Here is a 16,248-nt window from a genome sequence, read left to right on the forward strand (position 1 = left end):
ATAATAGGTACAATAATAGAAAACTATGAAAATGAAACTAAAAGAGTTATTGAAAATCAATTTAACAACACCAAAAGAATGGAAAGAAATGATAAAAAATAAATTGGAAATGCACAGCGATGAAGGAAGGGTGATTAACTTTAAAGAAAATCAATATGCTTTTAAAGATGGTATACTGAAAATGTTTTATTTTTGCTTATCTAAAGACGTGTTTGTAACACCCAAAGCAGAAGAGTACTGGAAAAGTTTATATTCCAATATCGAAAAGAAGGAAATATGGCAAAATTTGAGAGCTTGGTGGAAAAGTCCAGTTTAAAGAGCCCATATTATGGGTTTTTGAAAATTCCCCTCCATGTAGTGTGTAACACAGCTCTAAGTGAAGTGAAGTATCCAGCTAAGGCTTAAATCTGTAAGAATACAGTGTTTAAAACTGTTGATTCATCTATAAAAGAGTCGACTCATAGTGCTTCAAACGAGTCGCCTAAAAACCGATTCATAAGGTGTTTCGCCATGACGTACGAACAAAACCAAGTTATTCACGTGCACGCGCAAACCCGGGAGATTTCAAACCTGAGGCCCCGCCCTCTGACGCAGAAACCCAGACACACACGCACACCCACAAACACACGCACACCCACAAACACACGCACACAAACATGCCGGTCGATTGAAGTCACACTGCAGATGGATATTATATTGAGTCTCTACCCAAAGATGAAACATCAGCATTATAACCAAGCAGTTGGAAACTTCTGGAAGCTACATGCTACAAAGAATACTTCATCTGAGTTTGTTAAAGGAAGGATCAGTAAAGAGTAACTGATGGACGTCAGGATGGGTTTCTTCCATTTCTCAAGTGTAAGTACATGCGGTTAAAGTTGTTGCCTCGTTTACTCTAGCTTGCAAATGTATTTAGTTGTGATTTGTTACTTGTAACCGCGTGTACTGTATCAGGTTAACTGGCTATATTCTCTTATCGCGTGCAAAGTCACGTTAAAAACGCGACGCGTGCTGCTTTGTTTATGGAGCTCCGTGCTAGAGTTCTGCTCCTGCGATTTATTCGGAAATTTATAAAGTCGGTAACGGGTTTAATTTGGGACGGGAGCGGGCTGTCTAGCAATATCACGGATATTACTATGCGAATTAGAAAGAGAGAGTCTGCTTGGTGCTTGTGTGTGTGTTGGTGCGCACGCGCGCGTATGAGAGAGAGCGAGAGAGATAGATAGATAGAGAGAGAGAGAGAGCGAGAGAGAGCGCGAACGAGCTTTGTGTGCTTTGTGCTGTGTGTGTGTGTGTGTTTATACAGACAGCTTGGCTGTCTGGACTGTATACTGGGTGATTTTTGGTTGTGTTCTCCTCCGCTCTAGCGGGATCGGGCGCGGCGGGCAGAAAACGGAGCGGTTTCTCAGGCTAAAACCTGGTGGGTGCGGGCGGAAGCGGGAGCGTTGTCATCCGGAGGTGTGTGTGTGTGTTTTTGTGTGTGTGTGGTATGGCGAGTACACGACTGTCTCCTTCGTTCGGTTATCCGTGGCACTATCCACTCGCCATAGTGTGGCAGCTAAAATCCACGTCTACACTATCGAGCGTGTATGAACTGTGATTACTTTTTAAATTGCTGATTAGCTATTGGCCATTTCCCTCTCTGACTGAAGGCAGTCGACCAATCGCGACAGACTGTCATCGGTCCAATCAGCGCAGATTAGCTCCGCGCTAAGGAGGGGTTTGGGAACAAATGAATCACTGGACGATTCATACAGGAGTCGCTGGGATAATTAGGTAAAAATAAATGCAGATTATAAGACCATGAAAGTGTTTTTTGACCTTGCATGCATATTAGACTGTTGTTGGAGACCCTTACAACCAGGATATGGCCCTATTTCATGTATAATATGGGCTCTTTAAATCGCCAAAATGTCTTTTTGGCTTTATTGTCCAGGTACACTGTTAAATAAGCTCCTGCTTGGTCTGAGATGTCCTTTGTTCCTATTTTACAGTCTTTTATTTTATGTTGATCAGACCTAAAGTAAAAAGATAAATTCTAGAATGATACATGTGGGCGGTAGAAAAGAAAGTACATTATTTTTTAAGAGGGTAAATGTCTCTCCAAACATCTATTAAGCCTAATTCTTTCATCAGATATTTTATTTATTTAGTTTTCTGACTAATTTGCTTATTAGAGGACGAGTCCAATTTAGGCTGAAGTTGTACATTCCAGTCTCCCCCACAGATCAACATACCTGACACCTCCTTAGCTATAATACTTTTTTTTTTTTTGAGAAATGCTTTGTCTTTTTCAGGAGGTCTAAATATATTAACTAACGCAACTTTTTGGTCGATAGTTCCTTCATCCTTTTTTATCAGTAATTTCAGAAATTAACTGAAATTAGATTTTATTTAAGATTAATGTCATTACTCCTTATTTACGACCATTATTATATGAGAAAGATAATAAAATAAAAAGAAAACCTTAAATCCCATTTTTTTTCCAATTTCTTATGTTCTGTATCAGAAAGATGTTTCTCTTGCCAGAAGATTATCTGTTGCTTTTCTCTTTTTATTTTAGCCTTGAGTTTGCTTCTTTTAATCGGATTTACTAACCCATTAATATTGAAAGTAATTACTCTATATTTCTGTTTTTGCATATACTATAATCAGATGTTATTGCGAAGATCACTGTGACCGGAACATGAAAAACACAAACAAGAAAATCTTGAACACATACAAAAAATAACGAAAACGGTCTTCAACCCTTAAAGTCTTAAATAACTTCTTAACGTGAGGGGAAAGTCTTCCTTCTCTAAAGGGCTTCTCCTTGCTGTGCCTATTGCACAAAAAATGTTAACGAATATATTCAGCTCCCATGTCTGGGAATATTCTTGTATTTCTGGCTAGGTTTTCAAATTAATATTTATACTAATTATAGCAAGGGATTTTAAGTGTATAAATTCGAATCCTTTTATGTCTTCCTACCAGTATGTTACTCAATGGCTTGAGTCTTGGTGTGCTTTATTTGTTCATCTTGTGTCGTTGGTCAGACTGTTTAAATACCATTCTTCCTTTAAACTATTTAAATGTCCATTACAAGGTTATTATAGTTAACGAAAACGAAAAATTAAAACTAAAATGTAAAATAATTGTCGTTAACTGTAATAAAAATAAAAACTAGTTCTTTTAAAAACTAGAACTAACTGAAACTGTGTTGTGTAGATACAAAACTAACTGAAACGAACTAAAATGATAGCAAAAACCTCGTTTTCGTGTTTGTAAATGTATTTAATACATAATCTTACTGTAAGCCTTTTAGAAGTAAATATATTCCGCGCTGCAGGTGTTTGTGTTTGATCCTGCCGCACCTCAGTGTCTCCTGCTGCCATTGGCCAGATCGAGCCGGCTCTCCTCCAGTCATCCTCGCTGTTGCTCCCGCGACAAAAGCAATGAGAGGACATGACAGCATCACGACGACAGCATTAAATAAAGATACTTAAAAGTATTACTTTAACACGTTTATGCCCAATAATGGGTTTTATTTCTGTATCGCGATCGCGAACAAATCTTTTTAACCGGATCTTCTAACTGAACCAGTTGAACTAGTTCACTAAATCGAACTAAATCATTTGAAACGATTCGCGTCTCCAGTAAGAACTTATCCACCAACTACTTACTTTATAACAAGTCTACTACCCCTCTGACTCTAAATAAGCCAATATATACTCTCATTCAGTTATTAGAACAGCAACTTTACATTGAGAAGCGGTGAACCGTTAATACTGCGCATGCGTGATTCAGTGAACCAAACAAAAACAGTACAGCCCTCAGCCTGCTGTGTGACTGAACTGAACCACTGAACTGAACTGGAAGAACTGAAGCACGGGTAAACTAAGGCTTAAATGAGAGGATCTGGTGAAAAAACGCAAGTTTATTTCATAGCAGACAATCATAATGGAATTTAAATGAGTGAATCATGATTCAGTTGGGTTGCAAAACTTTACTGAAAGACTTTTCTGATCATTTTAATTGACTTAAATTACTATTGCTGACTACATAATGTTGAGTCCTAGCATCCACGTTAAAAATCTGAATTACCCATCAGCAGGCCCGGATTAATAATTCAGAGCCCATTGGGCACAATGTCTTGAAGGCTCACTATAGCCGCACCCTATAGTTGAATTAAAAAATAAGATTAATATAATATTTGATAAAAAAATTATCTATAATGTATTGCCCACATTTTTTAAATAATTGATATACAGTACATATATTTCTATTCTACAAAGATTTAACTTATTTTTAAAGCATTTAATTTGAAAGAAAAAAATACTAATACAACTAGGGGAAATTAATGGATTTTAATGTACTTGTTCAAGTTCACTGAAGCAGTATTAAAATGTATATTTAGGGTATTTTAATGTATAACTTCTACAAACTTATACTGCACATGATTTGGATAACACCTCTCCAATCCAGTTCTAGGAGTCGGAGTCCTCCATAATACACACACTTATCAATAATTCCCACTTGTCTTTCTGGTGATGAAAAGTAGGCAAAATCTAAGTGCAGACGGGCCCCTGGGCCTGTGCCCATAATGCCCATAGTTTTATCCGGCCCTGTCCATCACTACTGGGTGTCTAACTTGAGGATGGGTAGATGGTTGTGGTGGATGATAGTGTTCATATTCTTTGAATACATGTTTCAAAAAATGTGTGGTTGAGTTTTTATTATACAATATTTATATTGTTGATTTAGAATTTTGCATCTAACAAATATCCTCATTTAAAAAAACTGAAACTAATACTGAAACTAATAAAAAGACATTTTTAAAATATAGAAACTAATAAAAACTAAGAAATCTGCCTCTAAAACTAATTAAAACTAACTGAATTTGAAAATAAAAAGTCAAAACGAAATAGAAACTAAAACTAATGAAAAATCCAAAACTATTATAACCTTGGTCCATTATCGGTGAATCAAGTCAAGAAGTTTTACCAGTCTCTCAGAGTTCTTTGTTAGGATCTGTCAGGTTTTACCCTTCTTCCAAACAAAGCTAGTGTTGTCCCTTTGAAATTCACATAGTTTTTCCCGGATCTTCGTTTGATGTTTTTCCTTACTTTTCTTCCATGTCACTCCAACCTTTTGCCAAGGTCTTTGTTTCTCTTTCCCAGGGATTCCTATAATAGTTTCTTCTTCGCTGTTTATCAGTCCTTTTTCTTTCAGACTTTCTCTTGATGCCTCCGTCATCAAATTGTACATGACTGCCCTGTTTTCCAGAAAGATTCGGTGTTTGGAACTTAATCCCCTTTTCATTCAGAATTTTTCTTATCGGAGCAAAAGCCCGTCTTTTCTGTTGGATCTCAGGTGGGTAGTCTTGGTCAAAGAAAATTCTTTTTTTATTTCAGTGTATTACTTTTTTTCTCCATGCAAAGCGGAGGACCAGGTCCTTTGTTTTCCAAAAAGATTTTAAGTCTTGCCGGCGGTGGTGTTTAGAACTTAATTCCCTTTTCATTCAGAATGCTTTCTTCCGGGATTCCAAAAATCTGATTATTATTTCTACGGGAGCGTTTTTCTATATCTCACAGTTTCTCTTTTAAATTTTCTTGTACTTGAATGGATTGATTGAGCATTTCTTTCATCTCTGCAATGTTCTCCAAAATTCTCCAACTCGCTGCTCCACTTCGTTGACCTTTTCTGTCGTTGCATTTAGGTCCGTGATAAGGTCATCCAGTTGTTGATTGACTTCTTGTTTACAGTTACTTAATTCCATTTTCACATCTTTTGCGAGAGAATCTTGGAAGGCGGTTAAATCAGATTTAATATTCTTCTGGAAAGCTTTGATGTCTGTAAATATTGCTGCAATGATAGGTGACAGGCTATCAGCTATTCCGTCTGTCTTGGATTTTTCATCTGTTGATTTCTCATTTTTTTCAGGATTAACTGGTTGTTTTGTCCTAGCCTTTTTGTTTTTGTCCCTCCTCCATGTCATTTAAATATGGTTTAGGTTATTATATATGATGTAAAAAGGAGGATTAATACCAGTGTGTATGGAAGCGCTCTTTCTATGCTGCTACATGTGTCGGCGCCTTACCAAAAACCATCCCATGTGTTTCTTAAGCTGCCCTGATTAAGTGAAACTTTGTACACACTGATCATGTCTACAGTTTCTCTCCAGTGTGAATCCTCTCATGTGTTTTCAGGGTTCCTGAGCGAGCAAACCTCTTACTGCACTGTGAACACTTGTACGGTTTTTCTCCAGTGTGAACCCTCTGGTGGCGTTTCAATTCTGCAGCTGTAATAAAAGTATTCTCACACTTCAAGCACATAAACTCTTTCTCTCCAGTGTGGATCATCATGTGTCGATTAAGGGATGTTGATCGGCTAAAGCTCTTCCCACACTGAAGGCATGTGAATGGTTTCTCTCCAGTGTGGTTCCTCATGTGTATATTAAGGTTTGATGATTGGCTGAAACTCGTACCACACTGAGTACATGTGAATGGTTTCTCTCCAGTGTGGATCCTCAAGTGTAGATTAAGGTTTGATGATTTGCTGAAACTCTTCCCACACTGACTGCATGTGAATGGTTTCTCTCCAGTGTGGATCCTCATGTGATGATTAAGGTATGGTGATTGGCTGAAACTCTTCCCACACTGACTGCATGTGAATGGTTTCTCTCCAGTGTGAATCCTCATGTGTATATTAAGGTTTGATGATTGGCTGAAACTCTTCCCACACTGAGTACATGTGAATGGTTTCTCTCCAGTGTGAATCCTCATGTGTAGATTAAGGTTTGCTGAGTTGCTGAAACTCTTCCCACAATGGGTGCATGTGAATAGGTTCTCCCCAGTGTGGATCCTCATGTGTTGATTAAGGTATGTTGATTGGCTAAAACTCTTCCCACACTGAAGGCATGTGAATGGTTTCTCTCCAGTGTGGTTCCTCATGTGTATATTAAGGATTGATGATTGGCTGAAACTCTTACCACACTGAGTACATGTGAATGGTTTCTCTCCAGTGTGTATCCTCATGTGTAGATTAAGGGATGATGATTGGCTGAAACTCTTCCCACACTGACTGCATGTGAATGGTTTCTCTCCAGTGTGGATCCTCATGTGTAGGTTAAGGTTTGATGATTGGCTGAAACTCTTCCCACACTGAGTACATGTGAATGGTTTCTCTCCAGTGTGAATCCTCATGTGTTGATTAAGGTTTGCTGAGTTGCTGAAACTCTTCCCACACTGGGTGCATGTGAATGGTTTCTCTCCAGTGTGAATCCTCATGTGTATATTAAGGTTTGCTGAGTTGCTGAAACTCTTCCCACACTGGGTGCATGTGAATAGTTTCTCCCCAGTGTGGATCCTCATGTGTTGATTAAGGTTTGATGATTGGTTGAAATTCTTCCCACACTGAGTGCATGTGAATAGTTTCTCCCTATTGTGGATCCTCATGTGGATCTTTAGTTTGCTTTTGTTTGCCAAACTCTTCCCACACTGATTGCAGGTAAAACAACGCTTGTCTCTCATTTTTAAAATATCATCAGTCTCTAAATGAGTTTTGTCTTCAATTTTGACATGATGTTCCTCCTCTTTACTCCTCTCATACTCTTTAACTAGATCTGAAATAATAAAAAGTTCAGCTTTTAGTAAATCATTAAAACTCTCAGTGAAAAGGAAGTGAAAACTTTAATTTTGATGCACATTAAATGTAAAAACAGCAGATCATATTTAGATTGATCTTGTCATATTAACCTCCTAGTGTCCATTACACACAAACACATTTAAGCAGATACTTATATGATTAATCCCAGAGCATTTTGGTCATATTGATGAGACATAAATTTGAAAGCTGTAAATGGCCAGTTTCTATTTGTATATATTCGTAATCACACAAAACAACATGTTTTTGTAAAACTTGTAAAGCAGATAGGGAATGCTTTTTCATTCTGTGCCTGACTGGTAAACCTGTCAGAAAAAAAAGCAGCTGAATCTCTGAGAATATTTGCCCCACAGACATGAGACATATCTGCATAACATCTGCATAAAGCCTTAAACCTGCACCTTTAGATGACAAATGTTCTCTGGTTTAGTAATCTGCATGTAACGAATGCAATGCAGAATACTAACACTTAACTGTTTCAGATCATCAAACAAATGTAAATATTAGACAAAGATAACATAACTAAATGCATTGTGCAGTTTTTAAATGAAGAATTTTATTCTTAAAAGGAGGACAAAACACTGAACTACACAGACTTGTGTGAAAATGTTTTTCCCCATTAAACATAACTTTATTTATCACACCGGGTTCAAGTTCTCTAGCCACACCCAGACCTGATAACTACCACACGTTCTCAATCAAGAAATTACCTAAATAGGACCTGTCTGAAGTAGACAAAAAGAGCCTCAAAAGCTAGACATCATGCCAAAATCTAAAGACATGTAAACACAAATGAAAAAGAAAATTCTTGTGTCATAAGTAAAAAAAAACAAAAAACAAAAAAAACTGAATCAAATGCAGAAAAACAACAAGGGTTTATTAAGGAGTGAGAAACGGAAAAAGCAAAAATCAAAGTAAACACCCGGTCGGGTGAGCGCTGATAAAGTTTCATGGGAAAAAACAACCAGACACTCACTCACTAGCGGTCCTGGACACAAATACAGGGTGAGTAATAAAATAATATACACACAAATGATCGATAACATACTGAAAAACATGAAGGGAATGATGTGGTATAAACAGGAAAAAAGGGAAACGAGAGCTTCTGTGACTGCAAATAAAAGCAGATGACATGAGATAATCTGTAACCCAGAACAGGAGAAGAGAGCAAAAGTGTGAGGTACGGTGACAGTACCCCCTCTCTCAAGAACGGCCCCTGGCATTCCCTTAAGACTCACTATGGAACTAATGAAACTGATCAATGAGAGAGCGGTCCAGAATATCCAGAGCCGGAATCCAACATCTTTCCTGTGGACCATAACCTTTCCAGTCTACCCGATACTGATAACCTCTCTACCTCTCCTCCTCACATGCAGGGGCCAGTGCACTGTGTATGTGAGTGCACCCTCAACCAGTCTGGGAGGCAGAGGAGCAGAGGTTATGGGGTGCAGTGGGGAGAGAAGCATGGGTTTGATCTTAGACACCTGAAAAAAAGACTGGATGAATGTTTTTAAACTTAGACTTAATTTGAGTTGAACCAACACTAGACTGAGCACCTTGATAATGGGAAATGGTCCAATGAAGTTGGGTCCCAATTTATGTGAGGGAAGTCTGAGAGGAATGTCTTTAGAAGACATGGCTAAAGCCATAAAGAATCCGATTCCATGGACCGAAGAATGTGAGAAGGCTTTCATAGATACAGTACATGTCCCTGTCGAAGGTCTGTAATGTTAAGCTAATTATTCATTAAAGGCCAAGCCATTCTCATACGTGACGTACTGTTCTTTGTGAGACTGAAATGTTGGTAATAGCTGTGTTTCCATCCAAAAATGAGAACTAAATTTATTTGCAAAACTGGAATATTGCATGAAAAATACACAAATAAATCAGCGTTTCCATCCAATGAATCAAAAAGAACAAAATCGTCACTTCCTGATTAACTGGTTCCAAGTATCAACAGTAAAAACAGAATTTATTATGGTAGAAGAAGTTACATGAATCTTTTGCTTATTTAATAAATGACTTTCCCCTCAGAGGACAATGAACATGTGGTGGCGTTTGAAGCCATGAGATGCAGAGAACAGACACTCTTGACACACTCCAGACGCTCTGGAGATCATTAATAATACAATAACATGAATACTGAAATGGTTCAGGTGTTTTAGAATGACCAAAACAACATTTTAGACGCTCTGCAGAGTGCTCAGCCTGCTGGTTTGTGCATTCACACACATTTGTATCATATAATCTCTTATAACCAACCTTTTTTAATGCACAAACTGGAATTTGTTCAGTAAAGGTGCTTGCGTAGTTTACGTAAGTTTATCTTTTCTTATTAAATAAAAAGTTTATCCTACTCAGTTATGCGCATGTTTTTTATGCCAATATTTCAAAAGTTATGTGCATCATGACATTTCCATCAACCAATTTTTTATGCTCATAGCCCATCCAAAATGCACTTAAAAATAGGTGGCTGGAAACGTAAGGCTAAGCGAGAAAAAGGAAAGGAGACTGACAAAAACTCACGAGTTTAGAGAATAAAACCTGCTACTGACCAGGTAGGTTCACAGAGTAAGTTACCACGGTAACTGACTCGCAGTTAAAGTTAGATCTCTTTCAGAAACTGGCTTACCCTGCTTTCTCAAGTTTGACAAACCTGCCATTTTGAAATGATAACCCAGACTTTCTCTCATTTCCGGATTAAAATACTCTTGAGTTTTCACTTGACCTCCTTTCAAAACAGTGCCCTGAACTCATATGCTATTGTTTTAGAACTTCAATTGCCTATTGGAGAAATGACCAGGATTAATAAACTTGCTCCACAAACAAATGTGTTCATGACTATACATACAAAAAACAATAAAATAAGAAAATATGACTTTGCAACATCAAGCAGCATTAGGCATGGGCCAGTATAAGATTCTGACGGTATGATAAGCTTGAATAAAAATATCATGGTTTAACTGTACTTTTTATCTTTGAACAAAATATTTTCATTGGAGAAACTTTTACAATATCTTGGAGCAGTATGTGAACATGTATGTGAACATGTCTGGCAAAATCATTCAAATGAATAATTGACAACTGCTGTCTTCATTTGTTTTAAAAATACAGATTTCTTTACAATTTAAAACCTCATAATTTGGATACATTTTCTCCTGGAGATACTGTTGTCCTAAAAAACTTAAAATAAAACATTTTTAAAAAGTATATACTGTAGGAACAATACAGCAGAAAATATTGGCGGTTTTAAAACCTTGACTTTTCTCAAACCGAGGTATACCTTGTAAACTGTCCCTTGCCTAAGCAGCATGACATGGTTTTTAGGATCTAAAAATTCATCCTTTAAAAAAAAAGTCTCAAGCAAAAAGATTTCAATGGCGGCGCCTGCTGGTACGTGAAGAATTTGGTCAATACTGACAAACTTTACGCTCAAATGTTTGCATATCATCAGCATGCTGTAATCCATTTCTTAAACAGCAAAAGTCATTTTTAGACTAGTTTTAGACTAGTTTGTTGGCCAGTTGTAGTCAGTGCAATGCTAAACGTTATTGTTCCACTATAATGTGTTTGTTTTGTCTCATGTCATTCCACAGCAACATCATATAGTTTAGAATACTGTGCAATTTTTTATAATAATTAATTATTTTAGTGTCCATTTCATTCAGCATATTTAATATTTGGGGCATCCACGTTTTCTGACATACTTTAAACCAGAGTTTCTGCAGGTTTCACCAAGTTAAATTTAAGACATTAAGACATTTTTAAGACCATTATGAATGAAATTTTAGACACATAAAGGGCTAAAGATTTTTTCAAATGGCCCAGATAGAAAGGATTTTATTTTCCCTATCAAAAAATAAATAATAATAATTTTATACATTTAATTATACAATAATAAATGAATAATAAAACATTTAATATTTTAGATATTTCTTAGCAAAAGATCTTAAATATTGTGTAAAAACAAGCAAGCTCTACTTCACTTTTTTCCAACATAAATTTTCTTAAAAAAAAAAAACAAAAAAACAATTAACAAGTGCATTAAAAGTTTTTTAAAAATTAAAAAAAAAAATATGCACAACAGTCTGTCCTCAGCAGTAAATACATGGAGCACGTTTAAACATATGTTATTGTAAGGAAAACAATTAAAGCATTATGATAAATAGAGTTAAAATGACCTTTTTGAATAAAAAGTTTACTGTTTTATTGAGATGGATTGTTGGTGATTGTATGGGGTTTGACCAGATTGAGCAGCAAAACATGAACAAAGGAAAATGAAGACTTGTCTAAAAAAGATTTAAGACCTACAATACAACATTTCAGTAAATTTAAGACTTTAAGGCCTAAAATTTTGATTTTGTAATTTACAACCCCGCATAAACCCTGTTTAAACACAATAGCCCTGGTAATTAGTTTTTATAACATTAATTTAGTTCTAACTCAGAGAGAGAGAGAGAGAGAGAGAGAGAGAGAGAGAGAGAGAGTTTATTGCCATTTCAGCGTCTATGGCTATGTCATGGCAAAAGGAAAATAGATCAAGTAAAAATATTCTAACAATTAAAAGTCATCAACAGCAATAAATAATGTACAAGGTAAAACATATAAATAATAATAATAATAATAATGATAATATATAAGATAAAAATCTAAAACAGTTTTTTAGGATTTCCTTTTGATAAAAATTCTACAACTTTAGATGGATTCACGTTTAAAAATATTTCCTTTAAAGTCTCTCCAGATAAATATTGTTGTCTGATAACATTAAAAATGGGGCATTCCACAAGAATATGTTTAACTGTTTGGTTTCTGTTGCAATAAAGGCATTTTGGTGGTTCTTCTCCTTTGAGTAAATGTTCATGTGTGAGTCTCGTGTGTTCTAACTCAGATAAAATCTGTAAGAACTAGTAACAACTACTAGAAACAAGTATAAACCCATAAAGAAGTTGAGGGGAAAAAGGGAATTGTGATCAACGTGACATATGCAAATGGAAATTACTAAGCCAACACTATCACCGTAATAGCAGATATCTTCTATGAGAATACTGTAGGTCAAATATCGTCAGCTCAGTTAAACTTTAATTTATTATTTTTAATAAATTTTATATAGCGCCTGTGTTCAAGAACTCTTTACAAACAGTAGAACAAGAAAAGCAATAACCTTAAGAAGGTAGAGAAAATGGGAGACTAATAATACATAAAAGAATGACAAAAGACACGAGAACAAGTAACAAAAGAAACTTGTTACTATCTTTCAATAAGTGCTTATGTGCATTTAGGAGAACTAGGCAGCACACTCAGGGCTACAAGATGGATTTAATTTAGTATTCTTATTATTAAAATATATCTGAAGATCAAATGACTGAGTTGTTCTTTGAGAATGAAAATCAACCTGTTTGTTCCTGCAGATCTTCCTGTTTGACTGTGAATGTTTCTTCAATCTTCACATCTTCACTCTCCTCTTTAATAAACGCCATCTTTATAACAGTGTGGAGATCAGTCACTTCAGCAGGAGTTTTTCTCTTTGTTTGGACACTTCCTGTTTAAAATGAATAAAACAATGAACAGAAAAAAAAATAACTTCAACACTTGCTACAACAGTTTCTTTATATGAGAGTATTTAAAAAGAAATCAGGTAAAAGAGTGAGTCCGAGCAAGAAACAATGAGCTGATTAAAAGTAGTACTCCGTTTATGATGTATACTTAGAATGGAGTGATATTACGCTATTGAATCAAGTAAACATTCATCATTAAGACACTTATTACACACTTTTCTGTTGCTTTATTCAAACAATATAGGTAATATAAACCATAAAGTTAGTTTTATATTTACACACTCGTTCATTTAGAAGTCTCTATATTATTTACCATGTTACTTTGAATATTCGATGCAAGTGTGAATTAAAAACAACATTAACACTGTTTATTTGACACTGTTGTACTTTGATAGTCATTTGCTGCTAATATAATTTCAATATTTAGAGTTTGCAAATAATACTTTTAGGAAATTATATTAAGTGGAAGTCAGAATGTGCAAATATAAAACCAACTTTACCTCTATGTAAAATAGTAACGTTGTATAAAGCAGTGGTTCCCAACCTGGGGTCCGCGCCCCCCTAAGGGGGGCGCCAGAGTTCACAAGGGGGGCGCGGGAGAGGATAAGTATTGAGGTAGAAAAAGGCATAAAAATGCTCCACTATTATATAGGGCTGTACAATTAATCGAAAATCCGATTTCGATTTCAAACGATTATAAAAAAGCATTAATCAAGATAAACGATTATTGCATCATATACCGCCACCTTTCCAGCTGTGCACGCGTTGCTCTTAAAAGCGCGAATGTGTGTGTGCAGCACGCACACGCAGCCAGAAGCATGCGGCCAGTCAGCTTTCGCTCTCATTCGCACACTGAGACGAGCAGAGGAGCGCAGACATCTAAAGTCATTAACGTGAGCGCTTTAATGGTCAAATAGGTGTCAAAACGCGGTGTTTCGTGATTATTTATATTAGCCCCCATTTGTGTAATAAACAAACAAGTTGAGAATCAAAAGACGTGAAAGAGAAACCATTAAAGAGACAGCGCGAAATATTCCTGCTGCCGCCTGTTTTATCATTAATCAAACATAACGAGAAAATGTTTCTCTGAAGGATTTTTGTAGCTAAAGTGTTTTTCTTACAGTGAAGATGCTTAAAGCAGTTTGTTTAATATTTTTATTTAATTGTATTTATTTCTCTTTCCTTTGCAGGCTGGAAAATAACTGTATGTATACACTTGAAGTCAGAATTATTAGCCCTCCTGAATATTAGCTGAATATTAACTTTTCCTGCCCAATTTCTGTTTCATAGAAAGAAGTTTTTTTTTCTGAACATAATAGTTTTGATATATCATTTCTAATTACTGATTTATTTTATCTTTGCTGTGATGACAGCACATAATATTTTACTAGATATTTTTCAAAATACAAGCATTCAGATTAAAGTGCAGTTCAAAGGCTTAATTAGGTTAATTTAGGCAAGTCATCAAAAATATTTATTGCTTAAGGGGGCTAATAATATTGACCTTAAAATAGCTTTCAAAATATTTAAACTTGCTTTTATTCTAGCTAAAATAAAACAAATAAGCCTAGAAGAAAAATATTGGAGGAAATACTGTTAAAATTCCTTGTTCTGTTAAACATAATTTGGGAAATATTTTTTTTTTAAAAATTCTCAGGAGCGCTAATAATTTTATTGTATTTTTTCTGATACTCGTTTTGAATAATCGTGATTACAATTATGACCAAAATAATTGTGATTATGATTTTTCCCAATATCGAGCAGCCCTACTATTATATATGTATTTTTAAGTACCAAAAAAAATCAAAACACATGCTTAAAATTCCAACATAATAGTAAAAATAATTAAAATAAATAACTTTAAATAATTATTTAAATTTTGCTCACTTGCGCAATGTGGTTGTCCAACTTCTCGTAAAGGCGAAATCAAAACAAAAATGGCAGAGAACGTAACGTAAATGCAATGATTCTTCAGAGGTGAAGAAAAAGATTAGACAGTATGTCAAAGCCTACCTAAATTTTGGTTTTGTTGAAGGCCAAGACAAGTTAAAACTGATTATTTTAGATTTTGTATACATATTATATATTAATATTACACAACCACACACACATACTGTATGTATGTATGTATATATATATATATATATATATATATATATATATATATATATATATATATATATATATACAGTACATATGTGTGTGCGTGCGTGTGTATTTATATGGTGGGGGTGCTCCAATGTTGGTATATGTTCTTGGGGGGGGCCCTAAGAAAAAGGTTGGGAACCACTGGTATAAAGGGTTAAAATAATATTGTCAACAGCAGGTACATAATTTAGCATCGGATGAAAAAACCTTAAACTTTAATCAATCGGTTTATATAAGTGTAAAAGCTTGAAAACAAACCTTTCTCCTGTTGAAATAAAGCGCAAAAGCGGCGCCGCCTTATGACGTCACAGCACCCCGCCAAAATAAAAGTCTTTTTGTTCAGCTTTTTTTTTTTTGCTACTGTCATGAGTCATGACTTATTGATAAATTTCTCCCTCGTTTTCACTTTACACTATATCAGCTTTCTCTCTCACACACACAGACATATTTAGTATTTGAAGCTGATCAAAACATTTTAAAGATCATTTTGAAAAACCTTTTTAATTTACTTTATGATGACTTGCATGTCTAGAACACATTACTAAATCTCATACTTGTGATTAAGGTCTTTCCTATTTCTACAACTTCCTGAGTTTTTATATATGAATTGTTGTCTCTTAGTGTCTGTTTCTTGTCATTCTTTATCTTCTGGAATCATATTAACTTTAACTCAAAGAAGCATTAAAGGGGTAGTTCACAAAAATTACAATTCTGTCATTTACTCATCTCTACCAGTTCCAAACCTGTTTGAGTTTCTTCTGCTGAATGCAAATGAAGATATACTGAAGAATACGAGGGGCAAACACGTCTTCACCCAAGTGATCAACATTTTGTTTTAGTTCCTGCCTGATTGCTTAAGTCCATAAAGTGATTATTTTCAATTTACACACTGGTTTCTCTT

General features: G+C 35.4%; 2 protein-coding genes and 1 long non-coding RNA gene across 3 annotated transcripts in view; 1 reads left to right on the forward strand and 2 right to left on the reverse strand.

Annotated features, from left to right (window-relative positions):
• znf1117 (zinc finger protein 1117) overlaps window positions 1-16,248 on the reverse strand; it is a gene marked incomplete in the record, with an annotated part of 481,533 nt that overhangs the window by 444,894 nt on the left and 20,391 nt on the right.
• Window positions 4,332-15,656, reverse strand: LOC108182171 (oocyte zinc finger protein XlCOF6-like). Its single transcript, NM_001441791.1, has 3 exons — window positions 15,606-15,656; window positions 13,037-13,183; window positions 4,332-7,603 (listed from the first exon to the last, which is right to left on the reverse strand). Exons 2-3 carry the CDS (start codon window positions 13,119-13,121, stop codon window positions 6,147-6,149), a joined length of 1,542 nt encoding a protein of 513 aa, NP_001428720.1. The 5' UTR covers window positions 13,122-13,183; window positions 15,606-15,656; the 3' UTR covers window positions 4,332-6,146.
• Window positions 7,571-16,248, forward strand: part of LOC148682305 (uncharacterized) — a 152,546-nt gene continuing 143,868 nt past the window's right edge. The window contains exon 1 of the long non-coding RNA XR_015943055.1: window positions 7,571-9,800. This is a non-coding gene — a long non-coding RNA (uncharacterized LOC148682305). The remainder of the gene's footprint in view (window positions 9,801-16,248) is intronic.

Source organism: Danio rerio, chromosome 4 (assembly GCF_052040795.2).
Source record: "Danio rerio strain M-AB ecotype USA chromosome 4, GRCz13ab, whole genome shotgun sequence".
NCBI classification, from domain to species: domain Eukaryota; kingdom Metazoa; phylum Chordata; class Actinopteri; order Cypriniformes; family Danionidae; genus Danio; species Danio rerio.